Here is a 25,419-nt window from a genome sequence, read left to right on the forward strand (position 1 = left end):
TATGTATATATTTAAAGTAATAAACATATATGCACTTTGATATAATGTAATACAATCAATTATTTTGTAATTAATCAGTGATAAAATTTCAATCAAAATTCTATCATAGTTTTCAAGGAATATAGACTAATGTAAAGAGAGAATTTGCTATATGACAGAGGTGCCATGTACAACTGGGAAAAAAACAACTATTCTGCATACAAGTAACTGGTTAGCCATGAAAAAAGGAACACTGAACTTTTATCTCACATTGTTAGGCATCTAGTAGGTTTGAAGTTTAAAAGGATAAACCGTTCCCTCATAACCAGCAGCAGGATTCTTGATCAATGGTCAAAAAATGATCTCTTAAGACACATCTCTAGCCCTGGTTGGGTGGACACACATTTGGAATTTATGAGACTATGGTCTGGCTAAAGGCTTTCAACAACAACAACAACAACAACAACAACAATAACAACAAGACAAAGATAAATTGCCATCCTTTTTCATTAGAACTGATCTAAATGGCCTGTCAATCACCTAGACAATAAAACACCCTTCAGAAAAAGCTGTTCAAAAGACTTTGAAATGGTATAAAGCCTACCTAAGGACAGAAAGACAGTGGCCTCTTTGATCACTGTGAATTCTCGCAGTGCTCTATAAAGGTCTCTGTGGCCACTGCCCGCCTCCCCCTTGAAGGTATTTTACTTTATGCTACTGTAAATTCCACCTATCTTCTACCCTGTGTATCTGTCTCACTGGAATTCTTTCCACAGTGATCACAACCAGAGACCAAAGAGAGCACTGAATAAGATCTCGGTAGCAACATGGAAGCAAAAGTGAGTTTCTAGTGTTTAGAGAGAAAAACTATCAAAGAGCAGACTATAAAAAGTAAGGATAAAATTTAATTTTTTTAAACCTCTGATTTTCTAGTAGAGTATGAGCCAGCAAATGTACTAATTTAAATATATTGACAAATGTACATTACACTCACAAGCTCTGAAAAGAGAGCAAAGAGAAAAGCCACTGACAGGCATCTTAAGCTGCACATTTAATAAAAGACATTGGAAAATTTCAATAATTCTTAAAATATCAAAAGACAGTCAAATAGAAAAACATGTAACATAAAATGGAGAACGAACAAGTGGTAGAGATACCTGACCACTGACAAAATTAGACAAAGCCAATAGGCTAGAACATGTGTTAGACCAAAGTCTCAATGTACACAGGACTAAGAGAAACAGATGCAGCATGTGAAACATCACTGAACACAGAAACTTCTACACCATATGAAAGAGTATAAAACCTGTAATACTGAAAAACATTTTAACATTATCATAAAAACAAGTTATTTGCCAAACTAATTAAAAGTAAGCAGAGGACCTAAATGGACAGTATTCCAAGGAAGACAGAGAAGGCCGACAGCTATAATGTTATCCAAGATAACCAATCACCACAGAAATATAAAATCAAACCAGAATTAGGTAACATTTTACCTCTGTCAGAATGATTATTATAAAAAAGACAAAAGCAAATGGTTAGGACACAAAAATAATTTTTTTCTCTTCACTGTAAGCAATTATCCAAATCACATCATTATTTATTTATTATTATAAGCTGCTTCTTTTCAACAATGTCTTTTCAAAATAAACAGAATTTTTAGCATTAAAATGTACTAAAAATTGCCCCCAAAACTTGTTTCTATAAGTCAAGACACCAGATATTTATGTTTATTGTGTTAATTAAATTTGACTATATAATAATACCAATAAATAAAACTCATAAGTCACCACTGTTACTACTTATTACTAAAGAAAAGAGAACTGCTGCCATAAATGCCAAATGATATTATGTGGCCCTGGACTTAGATGTATCCACAGAAATCAAAACTCAACACTGTAGTAAGAGGAAAGTAACAATGTACCCATCTAACTCAATTTGCTCTAGAATAGCTCCTTTATCAACATAAGGTTATCTTATTTCTAACTCCACTTCCTTAGTGAAACTAAGACATACCCCAGAAAAACTTCATTCTATAGTTACCAGTATTCTGTATGTCAAACCATTAAATGCAATGTATATTGTAATCTGAACTACTGATCTTTCAACTGCATAGGCTACCATTATTCCCAACATTTGGTGTTGCTAATGAAATCCATAGTAGATCCCAATATGTGATTCAAGTTTTTCCCCTGCTTGAATATTATCATCTCAAATGTGTTGTTAAATAATTTTAGTCATGAATAAATTTTGTTGCTATGCCTAGTACCATTTAAATATTACATAAAGCTCTTAGAGAAATTACTTTAGCTCTTTTCTCATGCTACTTTGAAAAAAATGACATTTAAAGAATAAGTAAACCATGGGAAGTATTTTAAATTATAACCTATTAGTGTTCATACCAGTAAGTTACAATGAAAATATATAATGAACAGATATGTGTCAAAGATATATGACCACATTAGAAGTTAGAAAATATAAATTAACACTACAATAAAACATCACTCAAGACCTAAACTCTGTATTTAAAATTTTTAGACATTAGAGTCTACTTTTTTTGTATTTTTTTAGTAACATTCTTTTCTAAGTCAAGACTTTTAACTTTTTAAATAAGCAAATATTTTGCACTTTAAAGCCTCAAGAATTTGAGTTTTCTTACTGCTAGCTAATGAAGAATGTTATACACCAAGATGATTATTAAAAAATGTTGGGGGGGTGGTGAGATATGGCTCAGTGGTTAAGAGCACAAACTACTCTTGCAGAGAGAGGATCCATGGTCAGGTCCCAGCACCCAAGACAACTTATAACTGCTTTCAACTCCAGTGCCAGGGTACCCAATACCTGTGGCCTCAACAGGCACATATACTGATGTGCACAGACCCCTACATATACACACTTATACACATAGTTAAACATAAAATAAAGGTTTAAAATTTTTGAACTATCATTTTAGGTTAGCATGAAATTTTCATTTTAAATTTTTATAGAAAAATATATTGTCATTTATTAGAAGTATTTCCAATATTCCAATTTCAAAAGATGAAGATCTATTCATATATGCTTACCTTATTTAGCTCTTCTCTTTCCTGCTGCAAAGTTTTGATTTGTTTTTCAAAAGCTTTGATTTGCCTAAAAGCATCATCTAGTTCTCGTCTCACAGAATTAGCTTCTTCAAGTTGTTGTTCCAAATGATTTACTTCTTTAAAAAACAGACAAACCCCACTTTAATCAGACAGTCTGAGTAAAGGAAAAGCAGGACACTGACATGCAGAACAAGTCCAGAAGCATTTATCCAGAAAGAGCACTTGATTTTCATTTCTCCAAACCTTTAAATTAAGATATTGGAAGTTCACTTCATTTGGGGAAATTATATAAGACATATTTGGCATACTCTGAGTAAGTTGCCAAAAACTGAGCAATTGGAAAATTACTGCCAAATAAAAGGATTTTTCCCTAAAAAAATCAAAGTTATTATTAAAAAATTATTTTGAACTAACATATAAAATGAACCCATAATTTAATAATTCTAGCCATACATTCAACCTGGATAAATTATATACAGTATTTTAAAATGATCTATTCCAGTGGTTCTACACCTCTACAACACTGTGACCTTTTAAAACAGTTCCTCATGTTGTGGTAACTGCAACCATAAAATTATTTTTGGTTTATTACTTTTATTACTTCATGACTGTAATTTTGCTACTGTTATGGATCATAAAATAAATACTTTTAAAATAGGAGTTTGCCAAAGGACTCACAACCCATAGGTTGAAAACCACTGTACTAAGGCCTTCACCTAACCAAAACTGTTCTACACAACTACCTAACTGCTAGCCAAATAAATAATCCCAATTATTAAATTACAGTTTAAATTGGTGAGACTCTGGAAAGAAAATACACTAATCAGTAGTTGGAGTAAGAGAGTAATTTAAAACTTAAAATGCATCAGACTTTCTGAGGTAGAAACTGAGACTCTCAGTCCTTAAACTACAGCTAAGTGAGGGGTAAAACTGGGTTCCCAATGTGGTGGGAAAAGAGTGAGGAAAGGCATCTGTACAGCTAGTGGGTGGATGGTGTGAGCATTATTAACTTTCGCAAGATGAAAAAAATGGAAAACTCATAAGCAGACTTAGGGGTAGGGGTAAAGGAAGGATACCAAGCAGATAAGGCTGGGTGTGGTTTTTAAAGTTCACTCTTATGAAGAACATTCTAATGAAAAGCATCAAGGTGAGAGAGGAAAATATAAAATGTATGGTTCAAGAAATAAAGAAGCATCAGGAAGTGAAACAGAGCTGAATGCTATGTTTTAGGAGGAGCCCAGAAGGTCATGTGTGGATCCCAGACATTGGAAAATGAAGCTGTGAAGCTGAAGTTGACATGGAGACCCAAGAATGTTAAAAGATGCAGAAGTCAGCAGTAGCCGAGGAAAGCTGTTAAGAGTGGAACCAGCCCAAGAGAAAGTTTGTTACAGTCATCAATGCTGAAAGGAACTGGACATAAGACATGGAGATGCAGACTTAGGAGTTTGACCAGTTGGTTTCCTGTTTTGCTTTGGTGATTATAGTTAAGTGATGTGATGAATCTAAGAGTTGGACTAAATGTATTTTTTTTATTATGCTATGGCTAGGTATGGCCCCCATAGACTCATGTGTTTGAAAAAGCCTATGAAGGACACGGAGTGGATTGTGGTGGTTTGAATACATTTGACCCAGGGAATGGCTCTATTTGGGAGTGTGGCCTTGTTGGAATAGGTGTGCCCTTGCCAAAGAAAATATGTCACTGTTGGAGTGGGCAATGAGACCCTCCTCTTAACCACATGCGAGCCAACCTTCTAGCTACCTTTGGAACAAGGTAGAACTCTAAGCTTCTCCTGTGCCATGTCTACCTAGACACTGCCATGCTTCCTGTCATAATGATAATGGACTGAACCTCTGAACCTGTAACCCAATTAAATATTGTCCTGTATAAGAGCTGCCATGGTCATAGTGTCTCTTCATAATAATAAAACCCTAACTAAGATACCCCCCAAAAGGGTCACAACCCACAGTTTAGAACCACTAGTCTGCTCCAAGATGCCAGTAATTCAGGTTATTGGGTTTTTGTAGGAGATCGTTGTCATCATACTCCTTTAGAAAAAGACATCCTTAAGTAGCCATTGTGAAATGCTAACAACATGCTAAGCATTTAAAGTTAGAGAAACAAAGCACTTGGGGAGTCTAGTGCTTCACTGGAAATGTATCTACCAACTCCACAAATACTAACATTTATTTATAAGTAAGATACATTTTTTTCTGATTCTGGAGAGATATCATTGAAATAATTTTCTCTTTATCTCACATTGTTAAAAAGCCTTTTTTGCCTACTTATTTGACTCATCTCCACATATGTAATTTAAGAATTCTTTAGAATAATTTATACACCTTTATATAGAATTAACATCTACATCAGTAAAGGGATAGTCTTTTAATATATTCAATGTCTTATCAAAATGCGGATAATAAAACTCTTCATTCTATGAGAAAGAAGATAATTAAAATACAGTATTTGAGAAGAACATATAAATTCTATTAGAGGGCCATCATAATAATCAAGATTTTTTGGAAATAAAAACTCATATCCAGTAATTTTTTTTTATCTTTGACAACTATAAGTATCTGATATTTCAGGTCTTTGCATCATGTTAAGTGGGTCATGAAAAGGCCTGTCATTCAAAACCCTGTATTGCTTACAACAACAACAAAAAAATGAAACAAAAACCTCTTAGAAAACTACTATTATATCTGATTTAAACATCACAAAAGCCCACATGACATGATGGTGCACATGTTTAATCCCAGCACTCAAGAGGCAGAGGCAGAGTCAGGCAGAGCTCTGAAACCTCAGTAGTCCCTTGCTGACCCCTGTCAACCACGGGAGCTGAATCTGAATTTTCAACCTGAGGATATAATGATAAAGCCAAAACACCTCATCAAAGACAAAGGTGGTATTTTAAAAACAGACAAATGACAACAGCCCACAGGAAACTGGAGAGGATAAAGAGACTCCCAGAGTGTCAGGGAAGAGCCAATTGCAGGAATTGACTGCTGCTCCATGAAGCAGGGACAAAATATGGGTGGGCCTATGGACACCACAATGACCAGTGCCCAGGGCATCCGAGGGTGTAGAAGTCCCACTCAGAAGCTGGCAGCAACCACTAGCTGTCCGGTTACACTTTAAGACTGTTCAACAGGAGGGAGGTCATGCTTGTCTTAACTATGAGTGACACAGACAGAAAACCAACAAGACTATAGAAAAACCTCCAAAACATTTTCCACCAACAGGATCTAATCAAATAATCTAGAAAGCAGGAATACACGTTCATCACAAGTGCCAGGGAACATAGGTTAAGACAACTGTATCTTGGGTATAAAACAAACCCCAACTCTAATAGAATGAAAATCATAAGGGGCAATTACAAAACTGATTAGAGAAATATAGAATTTAAATCTTCAAATACCCAAAAAGTACTTCTCAATTCATGTCAAAGTAAAAAAATATAAAACATTTAAGCAAAAATGAAAATACAGCATACTGAAATTTTGCAGGGCACAATAAATCAGTACTGAAAGAGAAATTTATAGCCCTCAATTCAGGATTCGATATTTATTTTTATGTGTCTGTATTTATGTTCTTGTCGAAGCCACCCTCTTCCTTAAACCTCCTATCTACCTTTCACTCATACACACAATTTTCCAGGTAAATTCTATTACTACAGTAGGTCTGTTAGTCACATCTGTTCTCTCTAGACGGGTGTGCCTATGTACTCTCTACATACCGCCTTTGCCTACTTTCCCCAAAGCCATTTTTTCTTTAAGGGAATGATGACTTAGATATTTATATTCAAGAGCCAACTATGAAATCAGAGCTCATTTTTTATTTGCTGTTTCTCAGTGTCACTTAACTCATAACTGTAACATCAACAAGACTCGATAGACAATAATGTGTGAAGACAACCATTTGAACATCTACTAAATTAGTGATGACCCTCAGAAAGTCACCTGCTACTTGTTTCCTTAGTTTTTCGATCTCTTCTTTCAGACTTTTAATTTCTAAATCTTTGCTTGCCGTTAGTGGACCATCAACAGTTGAATATTGCAGAGCTTGAACAGTCTGTGTTGACTCTGAAAATAAAACAAGAATTAAAGAATAAAAATCAGAGACTTGATTTAACTTTAGTAAGTGGTATCTGTCCAAAAACTTATCTATTTTGTTTGGATTTTCCAATTTTGTGGAGTACAGGTTTTTGAAATAAGGCCTAATGATTCTTTAAATTTCCTCACTGTCTGTTGTTATGTTTCCCTTTCATTTCTGATTTTGTTTATTTTGTCTCTCTGTCCTTTAGTTACTATGACTAAGAGTTTGTCTATCTTGTGAATTTCCTCAAAAAACTAGCTCTTGGTTTTGTTGATTCTTTGTGTTGCTTTGTTTGTAATTGATTGATTTCAGACCTGATTTTGATTGTTTCCCGCTGTCTACTCTTTTTTGGGTATATTTTTGTCATCTTCTTTTCGTTCTAGAGCTTTCAGATATACTTTTAAATTGCTGGTATGTGAGCTCTAATTTCTCTATAGAGGCACTTAGTGCTATGAATTTTCCTCTTAGCACTGCCTTCATTGTGTCCCCCAAAGTTTTCATTTGTAATGAAATGAACAGAAATGGTTATCGTTCCTTTTTCAAAAATAAAAATATACTAAATATTTTTGAAATATAAAACTAAAAACTTTAAAAGATCTTGTTTGTACAACCATTACAGTACTGTGAAAGCAACGACTAAGTAAAATGAACCACAGAGGCATTCTGAGATGAAAGGCCGTCTCAGTGGTCTAATCTAGAGCCTTGTCCAGGTTGAAGGCTGACCTAAATTGAACATTTTTAATATTTGTTTGTTTCTTTGAGGGGTGTTATACATGTGAGTTCTCATGCCACACACTTATGTAGAGGACAAAGGACAGTCTGCAATAGTAAGTTCTCCCTTCTACCATATGAATTCCAAGGATTACACTTGAGTTGTCAGGCCTGACAACAGGTGCCCTTTCCTACTAGGCCCTAAAACTGAGGACTACTATGCTGGATAAAGACCACAAAAACCAAAAAACAACAAAAGCAAAAAACAAAAAAACAAAAAACAAAAAACAAAACAAACAAACAAAAAAACCAAAGCTTCTGAACAATGTGGGTGGGGAATTAGTTCACTATTCAGAAGACACTCTTATCCTACTATATATCTGTTAAAATTGCATCAGATTAGGAATAGTCTCCTTACCAAGATGCTTATACAAGTTGGTAGTAGTAAGAGAAAGAGGGTGAAGAACTGAACAAGTCTCCCATAGTTACAAGTAAAGGAGAAATAGACCCTGCCAGGCTCTCCCTAGTCCTCCCTTCACTTCTGACATGAGAGGTGGACTAACTTTAATAAAAACTGCAATCCAGCCTTGTTCAGCCTCAATTGCTGATTGGCTAAAAAAAATAGAAAAACATTTTCTGAGACAAAAAAAAAAAAATCAACTCAACCATCTCTTATTTTTGCTCACATTGGTTATATAGTAAAAATTACAAGGCATTTGGAAAGCAGGAGAGGAAGGCCAATAAATAAAGAGAAAACAGGCAGCAGCAAACTCTTCACAGTTGATGCAGATGCAGAGATCAACAGACAATCTAAATGAGGAACACAATACACACATGAGAGAGGAATACAGGAAACAAAGACATCCTCACATAAAGCATCAGAGAGAAAGCAGCGATGGAGGGAGCCACAGAGATGCCACTCACTGACGGGAGAAGAAGGGTAAGAACAGCCCAGTGCTGACTGAGGGCTCTTGTAGGGAAAGATCAAAATCACTATAAACAAAAGAAGTGAAAAAGCAAGAATCCTACGGTGTCTTTTAAAATCATCCCAGAGCACAAACGAAACAACGCATAGAGCCTGATCATATATGATATTAAAAGTTATGTAGTCAGGATGAGAAGGATCCTTTTCTCCCTAACAGTTCCATTCTCCTGTCCCCAGAGGTATTCCATTCCATACATTTACATAAACATAGCCACACTATAGATATAACATCACTGTGTTTACCACTGTGACAGTTTTACATAAATGGCATTAGACTCTGTTCTGCATATATTCCTACAACTTCACTTCTTACCATTTACAAGAAGACCCATTCTGAAAATGAAACAATCCTTTTTTAATGCAACTCAGAACACTGTAAGTTCAATTCAAACAAAGAAAACATTAAAATATTTACCTTGAAGTTTCCTAGTAAGTTCAAGCTTTTCCTGTTCCAGCCGTTTAATTCTTCTTTCGTAAGCTTCAGTTGCTAAGTTATTATCTAGAGTCCTCTGGACATTGACATCAAGATCCAGTGAGGTGGGACCTGCTGTGACTCTTAAACAGCTCCGATCAGAAAGAACACTGAATGAAAAAAAAATGTGGGTTCATATTGCAATATGGTTTGAAGAATTTTAAAGTTCTTTATACAAGACATAGATTTGAATATCTACAGTAAAACATCTAAAATCCCACAGAAAAACTATAAATTTTTTCTGCAAAGTTACCGTAAATTATTTGTAAAAGTATTTTAAATAAAAATCACCAAATTATTTCTAAGTTTAAAACTCCATAAAATATAAAATGAAATTTACTAAAGGGTTACTAGTTTAAAACAATCTGACAAGTTTACTGAAACAGTAGTCAAAACCATCAGCATGTGCTCATTAGTAGAATTTGAAATTCAAAACTTTAAGATGAGGTGCTTTTCTGACTGCATAGTAAAGATAGTTCAGATGAAGGGCATTCATCAGGGAGCCACCCCTAGACAAACAACTGTAGGCAACCAATAATAAGTGAGAACCAGAGAATTAGTCTTTCTGAGAGATGAGCTGCCTGACTGTTGATCTAATACCAGGTAGTCACCCTGAATCACAAGCAACACTGAAAAGACTCAGAAAGTTGTGCCTGTGTGTGTGTGTGTGTGCGCACACACTCGAGTGCGCAAAACAATATCAAATCAAGGAAAATAGGTCATTAATTTGAGAGGGAGTGTGGGAGGTAGACAAGATCAGAAGTGGAGGAAGTGAACATGGGAGGGATTGGAAAAAGGAAAGGAAAAGGAAGGGAAGGGGAGGGAAGACAAGGAAAGGAAAGGGAAAAAAAGGGAAGGGAAGGGAAGGACATAATGATACAATTGTATTTAACTTAAAATTTTAAGTAGATAAGATTCTTACCAATAGTTTAAATTTTAGCAACAAGGACAGAAATAAAAGTACATAAAATATTCAGCACAGTAGAAAGCATTAGCTTCTAAAGAGAAAACATGAAACAGAAAAGATAAAAAAGAAGGTCTAAAAGGGAAAAGAGAAATGTATATGGAGTAATCACAATTGCTGTGCTTGTGAAAGTAACTGAGGCAACAGTCAAGCTAGTGTTAGGATGAAGACTCTTGCATCCCAAGAAGCCTGAGCATCCCAAGACACAAACCTTAGTGACGGCTTGTGCAAATGCAACATGGGAAAGAGCTGGCAGAGCAGCATGGAGGATGACCAAGTCAGTTGTACAGGGCCTTCCAAGAACCTTGGTTTGTAGTTAAGATCCAAAGAAACAGGAACTGGGGAGAGAACTGGCCATCAACAGGAAAAACTGGTTGGCAATTCTGACAGATGTAGGAAATAGAAATGATGAACATGTTACACTGGTAGTTAAGACAGATTTTAAGTAGAAGACAAAGGAGGTCTCCAATAAAGAGCCATTAGATATATGTGTGGAAGTTCCATGGCTGAGACCTAGAATTCTCTGATATTCAAAAACCAAGGAGAGGAGGATTCAGGTTTAGAGACTGGGAAACAGATGCATAGGTAAGTGTGGAGGAGAACTGAGCGATGGCAAAGGCAAGAGAAGGCGGCTCCAGGACTAGGACTAAGAAGGAAATGCTGCACTCAGCAACACAGGAGCCAACGGTGATGCTGGTAAATCAGTTTGCATGAGTTGACTGAGGTGTGGGGCATGAACCTGAATTAAATGGATTCAAGAAAGAATAGTATTTTAAAAACAAACAGTTAAGAGAAGTAATTCTCGTATATAGCAAAGAAATAATTGGTATCAGGTATGAGATCCAGAAAGGTTTTCTATTTTAAAATGGAAGAAATAACTACATGTCTGGTAAGAGGGTTGGCAGGATGTAAAGATGTGGGTGGCACATAAAGGAGAAAAGCTTATGACATAAAAGGAAGCCGTATATTTAGCCAAGCATGAGGGGATGGAAGGAATCAACCCTAGCCAGTCATGGCCCATCCTTGAAAAGAGCTTGTATGAGTCTGAGGAAAGACAGAAAACAGTGGCAGGAGTTTGCAGCTTTGCCTACAGCTGGTGTCAATCTTCAGGGATGAAGAAGCAAAACCATCAGCTGAGGATGAGGGTGGCCACAGAGTGCAAGGGCAAGAACGAAGTGTGAAACAGTTACCTTGGTACACACAGGGCAGAACAAACCAGTGATGCAGTATACATGTCATACGGTGTACAGTACTTAAACCTCTGAATCTCACTCCACTTAAAGTTAGCCTGGTTGTTAAGAACTGTCTGTTTGCTCCAGCACTTTGAACTGCTTAGATTTTTTAAAAAGAATATTCACTCAACAAGGAAAGCCCAGCTGCTGAGAAATAGCATGGCACATAGGAAGTGTTGCAGTGATTCTTATGTGACTAGGAAGAGAGGAATAGGAGGACAGACGCGCCTTGGTCTGCTCTCGTCTTATTCCCAACAGATTCAACTCTTGAACCACGTGTCCCTGTCTTTTCCCTCCAAAATGTTGCTTCTTAAGTAGTTTGTTCTATTGATAATACCAAAGTAGGCTTATCATTTATTTTTCACATTTAAATTGAGTGCTATGCCAGAACTACAACCACACATACCGTTATTCAATTTTTAAATAAATTACCCAAATTATATTGACGTTTGGAACTTACCAGCTACTAGTATATGTAAAGCCAACAAATGGTAGATGATGGCCAGAAAATGCAGTATGTGTTGGTGGGGGCATTGTTTCCTATGAGAAAACAAAAAGAATACCAATCTAGTAAGAAATCTATAGGTATGACCCATAAGGATGAACTATTAATTGTAACTGTCAATGAGGATAAGCGACTATTCAGTTTAGACACCGTGGTAAGTCTGGTAAATTCGTACAGTGATACAAAATGCAGACTCTGAGCACTGCCACTACAAAACTCTAATAAGCAGTCTACTAAGTAAGAATGAAATTATAGTCATTATCTGTGTATTTTGTATCTGAAAAACTGTCTAGCTTTTTTTCCTTTGGGGGGGTAGGGGGAAGACAAGGACTCTCTACGTAGCACAGACCTTCCTATGCCTGCCTCTCCAGCACTGAAATTATAAGCATGTTTTATCACACACAGTTTAAAAGCTAGATTTACTTGGAAATGGGTATTGTAGAACTTCTGTGGTTCCTGAAGATGTGTGTAGAGGGGAGGAGCAGTGTCCTTTGCTCTCAGGCCAAAACTGAACATGGGGTGTTCCTCTTTTCTCACACTGAACACAACCTCGGCACACTATAAACACTTATGTGCTTTGATGAGAGCATCTCTGTATAAAATAGCTCCCAGAAGTGCTGTCTGATAACTGCATATTTTTTTAAATTTCAGGACAGGATCTTGCTAAATACAGCCCAAGCTAGCCATGAATTCATGCTCCTTTCCCACCATAAACCACTGGCTGCTACCCTATGTTGAAAAGTAAAAAGGTAATCGCGTGCCTTTGCAGAGAAAGCACGTGTTAGAAAAACTCTGTTTAGGAGTTTTTATAATACTGGTAGCCATGAGTTTAGTGTTAAGGAATCAAAGGCATATATCATTATATAAAATATCTTTAAATAGAAGTACATATAAAAGGTTTGGTATTCAGTTGTTGCGAATGTAACCAGAAGCTAACTTTCTGCTTAATTTTTGAGATTATAATTATAATTCTCTCTTTCCTTTCCTTTGTTCCCTGCAATGCCTCCCACAAGCTCCTTCACATTATTAACCTTGTATTTCCACACAGCAATGGTCAATGTCAACTAACTTTGTGTTCATCATAACTTTATAAAATACAACTACTGTGAATAATTAAAATCAATTGTATATTCACTTAACTTGGAATGACTCAGAATTTCTGTCAAAAGTGACTAAGATTTAAAAAATGGTGAGGAAAACCCAATTAATTAGTTCTGACTCTTAAATAGTTTAACAGCTTCTTATTAATCTTGAACATTGTACTTAGCAGTATAAGGTAATGTAAAATTAATATAAAGTTAAGTATTTAACTAAAACCAAGATATAAATTACTAAATAATAGCTTAAAATAAGGCTAGGAAAAACAACCCTAAATTTTAGTTTTTATACCCTTAAATTTTAATCTATGTAACCCAGTGATTCAGAGCAGAAATGAAACAGTATCCTGGCCCTGATTCTGCCCACAGGCTAAAGGTATGAGACTGTTTGCCTCAGGCTACCTGCTCTGCCATTTGCCTTAGGCAGAGACATAACCTCAGGCAAGGAAGGCTATGAACTGACCTTCAACATTCATTCCTACCAAGTTGCTATTTTATTGGCAACAGTGTGGGTGTTAGAACTTTTCCAATCAAGTTTGCCACATCTAGCAGCAAGGTATCAAGTTTTTGCTCTGCTCTAGTCATGAGTTCCAACAAGCATGTGATAGGGTGAGAGGTAGGGAGTGAGATGTGTATGGTTTCAAAATAACTTCAGGAGTTTTTCATGAATAAATGCTTCTTTATTTCTTTTTGTTTTTATCAAGCTCTCAAATGTTTTTGCTTATTTGTTTCCAGTTTTATGGCTGGTTTTAGGGAAAGGTTTGTTATCTCCTTCACTTTGAAACCATGAAATATACTTTTAAAAGCAAACAATCTTGCCTTCTTAGGAAACCTATTGACACAATTATCTAAGGAGCAGATCTTGAATTTTGCTTTTGGTCATGGGTGACTATATTGAATTCACTTAAGTCTCTTAATTTTTTGATACATGACAGAATTAAACACCGGAAGTCATAAATACTATGTGACTGATAAAAGAAAAATAGATTTGGCATCACACTAATAAAATAAAAATGTTACTTTATAACCATATTTAAAAGAATCAGCAGTGGTTCCCAGTGGGAGGACTTTGGGTGCAGAACAGGTGCTCGGACCATCCGCCACCAGGAACAGCCTGAGATCCAGGGACACAGGCCTGGTACAAGGGAGAGGTGAGAACCAATCACTGACAACAAGACCACATATAAAAGCACACAACAAGATGGCAAGAGGAAAGCAAAAGAACATACCCCAGGGAAACCAAGACAACCTGGCAACACCAGAACCCAGCTCTGCCACCACAACAACGCAAACAGTGGAATGCCAAACACTCCAGAAAAAGAAAACTCAGACCCGAAATCATACCTCAAGATGATGATAGAGATCCTTAAACAAGAATGGGAGGAAAAGCATAAAGAATTAGAAGCTTTTAAAGAGAAAACAAGAAAAACACTCAAAGAACTCTAGAGGAAAACAGAAACAAAGAGATGAAGGAATGGAAGAAGGAATTTAAACTGGAAATGGACAGAATAAAGAAAACACTAATAGAGAAAACCCTAGAGGTAGAAAACCTAAAAAAGAAATCAGGAGTCACAGATGCAAGCATTTCTAACAGACTAAAAGAGATGGAAAAGAGAATCTCGGGGGCTGAAGACAACATTGAAAACATAGACAAAATAGTCAGAGAAGATGCAAAAACCAAAAAGCTCCTAACCCAAAATGTCCAGGAGATCCAGGACACAATGAGAAGACCAAATCTAAGGATAGTAAAAGAGGGTGAAGAATATCAACTAAGAGGCACAGTAAATATCTTCAACAAAATCGTAGAAGAAAACTTCCCTACCCTCAAGAATGAAATGACCATGAGCATAAAACAAGCCTACAGAACTCCAAATAGGTAGGACCAGAAAAGAAATTCCTCTCAACACATAACAGTCAAAACGCCAAGTGCCCAAAGCAAAGAAAGAATACTAAAAGCAGTAAGGGAAAAAGGTCATGTAACATACAAAGGCAGACCAATCAGAATCACACCCGACTTCTCAACAGAGACTATGAAAGCTAGAAGAGCCTGGACAGACATCATGCAGACCCAAAGAGAGCACAAGTGCCAGCCCAAGTTGCTATACCCAGCAAAACTCTCAATCACCATAGATGGAGAGACTAAGATATTCCGAGACAAAAGTAAATTTACACAATATCTGACCACAAACTCAGCACAACAAATTATATGTGGAAAGCCCAATACAATGAGGGGAACTATATCCTAGTAAAAACAAGAAAATACCTAAGCAAGAAAACCAAAGGAAGAAAGACACACAGGCACAATTCAACCTCCAAAAGCAAAAATAGCAGGAAACAGCAACCACTATTCCTTGATATCTGTTAACATAAATGGATTCAATTCCCCAAGAAAAAGATATAGGCTATCAGACTGGATACATAAACAAAACCCAGCATTTTGCTGCATACAGGAAACTCATCTCAGAGACAAAGACAGACACTATCTCAGAGGAAAAGGTTGGGGAAAAAACTTCCAAGCAAATGGCCCTGAGAAGCAAGCTGGAGTGACCATTCTATTATCGAATAAAGTAGATTTTCAACCAAAAGTTATCAAAAAAGATAAGGAAGGACACTTTTTACTCATTACAGGGGAAATTTGTCAGGAGAAACTCTCAATCCTTAACATATATGCTCCAAATACAAAAGCACCCATATTCATTAAAGAAACCCTACTAAAGCTCAAAAAATACATTGTGCCCCACACAATAATATTGGGAGACCTCGATACACCACTCTCACCAATGGACAGATCAGGGAAACAAAAACTAAACAAGGACACTGTAAAACTAGCAGAGGTTATGAACCAACTGGAATTAATAGATATCTATAGAACATATCATCCTAAAACAAAAGAATACACCTTCTTCTCAGCACCTCACAGCACCTTCTCGAAAATTGACCACATAATTGGTCACAAAACAAGCCTCAATAGATATAAGAAGATTGAAATACTCCCATGCATCCTTTCAGATCACCATGGTCTATGGCTGGTCTTTAATAAGAACAAAGACAACAAAAAGCCCACATATACATGGAAACTAAGCAATGCTCTATTAAACAATAGTATGGTCAAAGATGAAATAAAGAGAGAAATTAAGGATTTTCTAGAATTCAATGAAAACGAAAACACAACATACCCAAACCTATGGGATGCAAGTACTGAGAGGAAAACTCATAGCTCTGAGTGCTTCCAAAAAGAAACTGGAGAGAGCATACAACAGCAACTTGACAGCACAGCTGAAAGCTCTAGAACAAAAGGAAGCAGATACACCCAAGAGGAGTAGACAGCAAGAAATAATCAAACTTAGGGCAGATATAGACCAAATAGAAACAAAAAGAACCATTGAAAGAATCAACAAAACCAAGAGCTGGTTCTTTGAGAAAATCAACAAGATTGATAAACCCTTAGCCAGACTAACTAGAGGGCAGAGAGAGAGTATTCAAATTAACAAAATCAGAAAGGAAAGTGGAGAAATAACAACTGAAACTGAGGAAATTCAAGAAATCATCAGATCCTACTACAAAAGCCTATACTCAACAAAGCTGGAAAATCTGGAGGAAATGGATGAATTCCTAGACAGATACCAGATTCTAAAGTTAAACCAGGACTAGGTAAACCATCTCAATAATCCCGTAACACCTAAAAAAACAGAAGCAGTCATCAAAAGCCTCCCAAACCCCCCCCCCCAAAAAAAAGACCATGTCCAGATAGGTTCAGTGCAGAATTTTATCAGACATTTATTGACGACCTGATACCAATACTCTCCAAACTATTCAACAAAATAGAATCAGATGAAACTCTACCTAACTCATTTTTTGAGGCCACAATAACCCTCGTTCCTAAACCACACAAAGACCTTACAAGGAAAGAGAACTTCAGACCAATCTTACTTATGAACATTGATGCAAAAATACTCAACAAAATCCTTGCAAACCGAATCCAAGAACACATCTAAATGATCATTCACCATGATCAAGTAGGCTTCATCCGTGGGATGCAGGGATGGTTTAATATACGGAAATCCATCAACATAATCCACCATATAAACAAACTCAAAGAAAAAAACCACATGGTCATCTCACTAGATGCTAAGAAAACATTTGACAAAATTCAACATCCATTCATGTTAAAAGTCTTGGAAAGAACAGGAATCCAAGGCCAATACCTAAACATAATAAAAGCAATATACAGCAAACCAACAGCCAACATCAAACTTAACGGTGGGAAACTTGAAGCAATTCCACTAAATCAGGGAGGAGCAATTAGACAGCAAAAGGAAATCAAAGGGATACAAATTGGAAAGGAAAAAGTAAAAACATCACTATTTGCAGATGACATGATAGTGTACTTAAGTGACCCCACAAATTCCACCAGAGAACTCCTACAGCTGATAAACAAGTTCAGCAAAGTGGCCGGATATAAAATTAACTCAAACAAATCAGTAGCCTTCCTCTACTCAAAGGACAAATGTGGAAAAAGAAATTAGGGAAAAGACACTCTTCACAATAATCACAAAAACTATGAAATACCTTGGTGTGACTCTAACTAAGCAAGTGAAGGACCTGTACGACAAGAACTTCAAACCTCTAAAGAAGGAAATCGAGGAAGATCTCAGAAAATGGGAAAAATCTCCCATGTTCATGGATTGGAAGGATCAACATTGTAAAAATGGCCATCTTACCAAAAGCAATCTACAAATTCAATGCAATCCCCATCAAAATACCAACCCAATTCTTCATTGAGTTGGAAAGAGCAATGTGCAATTTAATCTGGAATAACAAAAGACCTAGAATAGCGAAATATATCCTCAACAACAAGAAAACATCTGCGGGAATCACTATCCCTGACTTCAAGCTATATTACAAGGCAATTGTGCTGAAAACTGCATGGTACTGGTACAGACATAGGCATGTGGATCAATGGAATAAAATAGAAGATCCAGAAATGAGCCCTCACATATATGGTCACCTGATTTTTGATAATGGAGCTGTAAACATTCAATGGAAAAAGGACGCCCTATTCAACAAATGGTGTTGGTCCAACTGGCACTCAGCATGCAGAAAAATAAAAATAGAACCTTTCTTATCTCCTTGTACAAAGCTCAACTGCAAGTGGATCAAAGATCTCCACATTAAACCAGGTATACAGAAACTATTAGATGAGAAAAGTAGGGAAAACCTTAGAACACATAGGAGAAAATTTCCTGAACAGAATACTAATGGCTTGTGCCCTAAGGTTAAAGATTGACAAATGAGACTTGATATTGCAAAGTTTCTGTAAAGCTAAGGACACTGTCAAGAAAACAAAACGGCAGCCAACAGAGTGGGAAAAAATCTTTACCAACCCCACATCTGATAAGAGGCCTAATATACAAGGTATACAAGAACTCAAGAAGCTAGACACCAGAGAATCAAACAACCCTATTAAAAAATGGGGTACAGAGCTAAACAAAACGTTCTCAACTGAGGAATATCGAATGACTGAGAAGCCTCTAAGGAAGTGCTCTACATCATTAGCCATCAGGGAAATGCAAATCAAAACAACCCTGAGTTTTACCTCACACCAGTCAGATTGGCCAAGACCAAAAATTCTGATGACAACAGGTGCTGGCGAGGATGTGAAGAAAGAGGAACACTTCTCCACTGCTGGTGGGGTTGTAAACTGGTCCAACCACTCTGGAAATCAGTCTGGCAGTTCCTCAGAAAATTGGACATAGTACTACCTGAACGACCCAGTTATCCCACTTCTGGGTATATACCCCAAAGACGTTCCAACATACAACAAAGACACATGCACCACAATGTTCACAGCAGCCCTATTTATAATAGCCAGAAGCTGGAAAGAACCCAGATGTCCTTCAGTAGATGAATGGATACAAAAATTGTGGTACATTTACACAATGGAGTACTACTCAGCTATCAGAAACAATGACTTTATAAAATTCCTAAGAAAATGGATGCATCTAGAGAATATCATCCTGAGTAAGGTAACCCAGTTACAAAAGAACAGACATAATATGCAGTCACTGATAATTGGATACTAACCCCAGAAAGCTCTGAACACCCCAGAAACAACTCACAGACTGTGTGAAGTCCAAGAAAAAAAAAAGAGAAGAAAAAAACATTATGTTTATTCCTTACACACCAAGAAAACTTTGACTAATTCCAGTTTACATCCTGTTTTACATGTGCTTTATGCTCATTGTAACTAGTAAGGTCTTAATGCACACTATCAAAACTTAAAAAAAAAAAAAAAAGCCAAGCACTGACAAAAATGTATTCGTATACTTTTATGCAAAAATGTTTAAAATTTGTACTTTTATCTTTGTTTTTTAAAATAAAGTTCTTCAATAAAAAAAAATAGACAGGAAAAAATAGTTCTCTAAAGAGAAAATAAGGTGCTTTTCTCATGAGATTTATGACTCATTAGAATGGAGTTGCCAAAACATAGCTTTTGTGTGAGTTGTGTCTAGTCATGTAGCTCATACTTGAAATTTTATTTCCTGCTTTTCTGATTCATGGGGTTTATATAACTTGATATTTTTGTTATTTTTATAGGAACAATATGAAATATAATACTAATTATGACTATTTATTTTAGTATACTCCAATATACTTTATAATACAAAATATAACAACTGAAAAAAAAAAAGAACCAGCAGCAAAGGACATCTGCATAATGCCATACTCACAGAATTTTTTAAACAGTCGTCATCCACATCAAAATTTGATGTGTCTGTTGGGCTACTAACTTCTGGAATGTAAGGTGCTTCACAGTTTCGAATATTATCCCAATCAATTCCAGTGAAAAACGGATGTTTCTTAAAGTCTTCTATTCCATTTTGGCCAAGTCGATGTTCTCTGCTACAAATGAGTCTTCGAATAAGATCTTTAGCATTTTCAGACACATCAGTCACTTGGGTTGGAAACTGAAATCTCTCCTACATAGACAATGATATAAGGTGTGTAAAACACAAATCAGCAGTTATCTTACAAAATGGTGGTAGATTTATTTAAATGCATTTCCCTTTGAAAAGTATCTAGTAGGTGTTTGATGATACAGCAGTGATACTGTAGGAAGACACGGGGATGATGGAAGTAAATCCTTCTCCTAGAGAAATGTTTAATTCTCTAAGTTACTTCATGACAGATGAACTACAAAGAGAGACCTGTGGGTTGCAACCCACTTGGGATCCACATATCAGATACCATGTATACAGATATTTACATTACAATTCATAACAGGAGTTAAGTACCAACAAAATGTCTGGCTGGGAGTCACCACAACATGAGGAACTGGATTAAAGGGTTGCAGTGTTCCAAAGGTTGAGAATCACTGTTCTAGAATGTTAAGTTGCTGTCAGGTTGATCTGATTACAAATAGAAGAATTTAACTCAGTATTTCCTAAGAAGTAGATTACTGATAATGTTCAGATCCAATGTGAAATATCAGTTAATTATTAAACAATTTGATTATTTAACATGTATCTGGCACTATTCAAAGTGACTTACTTACTTAATCCATTTAATCCTCTAACTGACCACTGGGTAGGAAGTGCTAGTAGACAGTCTTGTAGAAGAGGATACTGAGTTATTTTTCTCAATGAGAGGAAAGGGGCCTGAAGCGAACTCTCTCTAGACCTGTGCTGCTCAGCAGCGCACCACACTGTAGTGAGTTCCTTCTGAGTGATGCACAGGCCACTGACTCATGGCAAACTTCCCCCTAGTTTTCAGCTCTTCAGAACTACTCATAGCACTATAGTTGCAGCTCAGATGAAGACACCAATGTAGAAAAATCTAATCACAGCTGCATCACCAGAACCAATTAAAAATAACAGGCTATCTTATTCTTCTGGGAACATTCAGATTCCTATTGAGAACTTTTGTAACTGTTCACAATTTCTGAACTAGACAGTTTTCTTTTCTACTGTCTATTTTGTGATCTTGCTGCAGTGTGCATCTGGATTGCAGCTAGTGTTTTGTGATCATTAACACTGGAACAGATATCCTATGTACACACTATTGTTCTAGATATTCCAACCAGGCTGACTTCTAGGGCTGACCTTGCTCCATCAAAAGCTCTAACCATAATTTTAAGGCTTGAGATGTACAGCTCTTAACTCTGTGACAGGAAGTTACAACTTGTAGTCCTGTCAATAAAATCTGAGGAGTGCCCATGAGGCTGCATTTATTAGAACGCAGATGTTTCATTTTGTACTTGCTAGATGGACAGAAGAATCTCAGTAAAACAAGACAAAACAAAACTATGACTGTGGTATATGACTATAGGTGTGTGTATGTGTGTGTGTGTGCGCGCATGCGTGCGCGCACGTGGACAGGAGTGCCATGCTGCCCGTGTGAAGGTCAGAGGACAACTCTGTGTAGTCAGTTCCCTCTTCCATCTTTCTGTGCATTTCAGGGATTGAACAGAGGTCAGAAGTCATGCACAGCAAGCACCATAGCTACAGAGTCATCTTCTGATGCCAACAAATCTCATTTTTATCTCTTTCCCCACCTCATTCACTGTTAATGATGCTGAGAATTTGTGTATGCATGCTTGTCATGGTTGTACATATTATATAGTTAAAACTAACTGAAAAAAGTTAACCACTTTTGAAATCTATTACTCATTTGCAAAGACCATAGATCAATTTTCTATTTACAAGTACTTCTAAACAAAATATTAAAGTTAAAACTAATTGTTTCATAGATTATGATTAAGAATGATTATCCCCTACTAATCAAAAAATATGAGTTTTCATTATTTTGAAAAAAGTATTTTCTCTTTACTATATTACTTTAAATAACTATATGTATTTACTATAAAAGTTATAAAAAATAAATATACTAACTTTATGATTCATAATTTTTCCATATGTCTCCACCAGAGATTCTGCATAGAATGGCGTTTCTCCATAAAGCATCTCATACATACAGACGCCCAAAGACCACCAGTCACACTCTGGTCCATATCTGCCTTTTCCATCTTCCATAGCCTGAAGGATTTCCGGAGAAATATAATCTGGAGTTCCAACTGCCACTGAGGACTGGACCTAATGAGGTTCAAAATTTTATTAACATATTAAAAATAATTTTAAATTAGAAATAGGTACTTGAGTTATATACTTGTATTTCTCCTGGTTTACAGAATAATTTTATATGGCCTTTATGTTAATAAATATTCTTCATTACTCATACTCTTATAGAACCTCTACTATAGCTGAACGCATATAGGGAAACGGTTATCTGAATCATTAGCAATAAAATGAATGTTTAACTTATACCATTTTGTTGTTTAATTTTGTTCTGGTGTAGTCAGAGACAAGTTCTTGCTTATAACTGAGGCTAGCTTCAAACTCACAATCATCCTGACTTGGTTTCCCAAGTGCTGGCATTATAGCACTACTATATCAGCTTTATTACTGCTTTTTAAAATAGCTATCTATATAACTAATCAATCAAGCATGTATGTATATATGTATGTATGTATATATGTATGTATGTATGTATGTATGTATTATAGTAGAACTAAACATTTACAATTAGATATGGATAGGAACAACTCATTCAGACTAATACTGATAAGTTTACATCCCTAAGTATAAGTCTAAGAACTGGAGGTTGATTAGTTATTGTACATTAAGTTCTAAGCTGCACCAAGCATGATGCTACACAAACTTAAATACTAGCACTAAGATGGATCTCTATGCTTTTATGGCCAGCCTGGTCTACAAAGCAAGTTCCAGGACAGCCAAGGATATTATATAGTGAGACCTTTTCTCAGAAAACAAACAAACAAACAAAACCAACAGAAAAATATAGACTTTAAACTACATTCTTATTTTTTAAAAAGTGAAAATATAATTAAGCAAGTTATATAAAATGAAAATTACAATTAATAAATTATCAACTTATTTTTAGCATCTGGAAGAACTAGCTACACTGTTTTCCACAGCATTACCTATTATTACCCTATTTTATACTCCTACTGACAGTGTCCAGGGGCTCTAAATCATCTATGTACAACACTTGCTGTTTCTGGCAGCAGCTCTCCTCCTGGGCAGAAGATGCTCTCACAGTGGGGTCACAGGCTCTGAACTTGCATTTCTCTAATGAGAGGTTTTACTTAGTATCTTCCATGTGCTTATTCACATGTGTAAACCTGCAGGATATTCCTCTGATCCTTCACTGGGGCTGTTTTTCTATTGCTGAGCTTGGAACAAAGCTCCAGGAAAGACCTATACCTTACCCCCATGCCTCCCACGGTGACTGTGGGCAGGTCAGAGTGTTGCAGGTAGATGTGTAGCTGTTCTTTACATAGTCTTAGCATGTAATCAGAGAAGTGACTGTATGCTGTTTTTTCAATCTGCCCACTGTGTCATCTGATACATACACACAAGTTTTTGAGGAGGGTATAATTTACCATTACAGGGTAAAGGGGTTGTAATTCTGTGTTATCCTCAAGACATTTGCCAAATCCAATCATAAATACTGGCCTATGTCTTTGGGGGTGGGGTGGGGTGACAGAGTCCTTTGACCTATTTTTAATTAATTTTTATATATGGTATAAAGTAAAATAACTCGATTATGTTGATTGGGAATGTAGTGAGAAAAATGATTAATTTACAGTTAAGTAAACTAAATATTTTTAAAATAACAAAAGAGGCATTAAAATATTAAATGTTACCTTCCAAGAATAAAGAGTGAGAAAGCTAAACTTGAAGTGCACAGCAGGAGGCAGGAGAGAAAAAGGAAATCAAAAGCACTAGGGCAAGTAACAAAACCTATATTAATAGCACACAGCACTGGCCTGAGTCACAGGACCCAAGAGTAGATTAAGTCACCTGTTAAAGGAAAGAGATTTAACACTGGGAAAGAAGTAAAACAAAATAAACAAATGAGAGAAAAATCAGTTAAATAATTTATTTAAGCAAGATAAAGACAAAATGGAAGCACACAGTTGAAGATGATGGAATGAAAAGATGAATTACATATAAATTAAATAAATTTAAAGCAGTAATAGAAATATTAGCCAAATTATTAAGATTATTTTAATTAATCAGTGTAATGCAAAAGAAACTATGTGGAAAAAGTAGCAATTCATCAAATAGTAAGTTACAAAAGAGATGTGTAAAGTATTGAACTGTGAAGGAAAAATGAACAAATCTACCATACTAAGGATTTTTAAATAATGGATAACAAAGAAGACCCATAATAATATAAGATACAAATACAAATCAGTTTTATATTACACATTTGTATAGAACTCTGGTACCAAAAATAAGAGAAAATGTATTCTCTTCAGACAAATATGGAATGTACAAAATGTTGTCTGTTATAAATATATAAAGTAAGTTTCAACAAATCCAAAAGATGTAACAAAGCTCTAAAATAAGTCAGGACTATTTTCTGATAATGTAAAACCAGAAGTATACCACCAAATTATTAAAATACTATGAATAATGAAAGCTACACCTCTGTTAGGCCTGGTGGCACAGGGTAGGTAATTCCAGCTACCCGGGAGGCTGAGAATGAAGGATTGTAAGTTCAAAGCCAGCCTAGGTAGCTTAGTACAGTCTTCTACTGTAATATGGAAAGTAGAGACAGAAGAATACCCAGAAGCTATGGACCAGCCAGCTTGATGTACACAGCGGGGGGACAAGATGTTCTAGAAGGTAGAAAGTGAGGATCTAGCTGTCCTTTGACCTCCACATGCACCTACATTCACGAATCAAAGTGCAAGCACATACACACACACACATGCTCCCACACACACCATACATATACAAAAAAAACAATAAAAATTGAGAATATACACTTTAAAATGAAATATAAATTTAAGAATTTAATCAGTGAAAGTTAAGAAAATAGGAACACAAAACTAATGTCACCTAGAGTCTTCTTGAAAAACACAGTTTTTTTTTTTTTGCTGAATATTGTTCCTCAGAACAAGTATATAATTAGAAAAAAAGTACAAATGAGAATGAAGTTATGTTTTCTTTTTTTATATGAAACTCACCTTATTTATCACACTAAAAACTTAGGAAAATTTCAAGTAAAATAATAGGCATAGCCAAAAAGAAGATACATGACTCTTAAAAGCACCATTCTCAAGCTACTTATTGTGCACAGATAACTATGCAGGTGCATAGATAACTAGCTAGAGCACATACAGACAGCTGTGCTGTCAGCGCAAGCAGGGGTCTCTAGAACATCAAAGGCATGGAAGAGGAAATGTCTGTGAATGAATATTCATAAT

The 25,419-nt window shown here is 36.0% G+C and overlaps 1 protein-coding gene across 9 annotated transcripts in view; it reads right to left on the reverse strand.

Annotated features, from left to right (window-relative positions):
* The window catches only part of CDC42BPA (CDC42 binding protein kinase alpha), a 207,116-nt gene that overhangs the window by 82,892 nt on the left and 98,805 nt on the right, over window positions 1-25,419 (reverse strand). For 8 of the 9 annotated variants that reach the window (XM_080927480.1, XM_080927479.1, XM_080927477.1 and 5 more), the window contains 6 exons: window positions 22,013-22,213; window positions 19,853-20,101; window positions 11,980-12,059; window positions 9,267-9,433; window positions 7,020-7,142; window positions 3,045-3,178 (listed from right to left, as the gene is read on the reverse strand). In XM_080927480.1, coding sequence (XP_080783606.1) covers window positions 3,045-3,178; window positions 7,020-7,142; window positions 9,267-9,433; window positions 11,980-12,059; window positions 19,853-20,101; window positions 22,013-22,213 — 954 coding nt within the window. The remainder of the gene's footprint in view (window positions 1-3,044; window positions 3,179-7,019; window positions 7,143-9,266; window positions 9,434-11,979; window positions 12,060-19,852; window positions 20,102-22,012; window positions 22,214-25,419) is intronic. The other variant, XM_080927474.1, reaches the window with a different exon arrangement.

This window comes from Micromys minutus (assembly GCF_963924665.1).
Source record: "Micromys minutus genome assembly, chromosome: 1".
Lineage (NCBI taxonomy): Eukaryota > Metazoa > Chordata > Mammalia > Rodentia > Muridae > Micromys > Micromys minutus.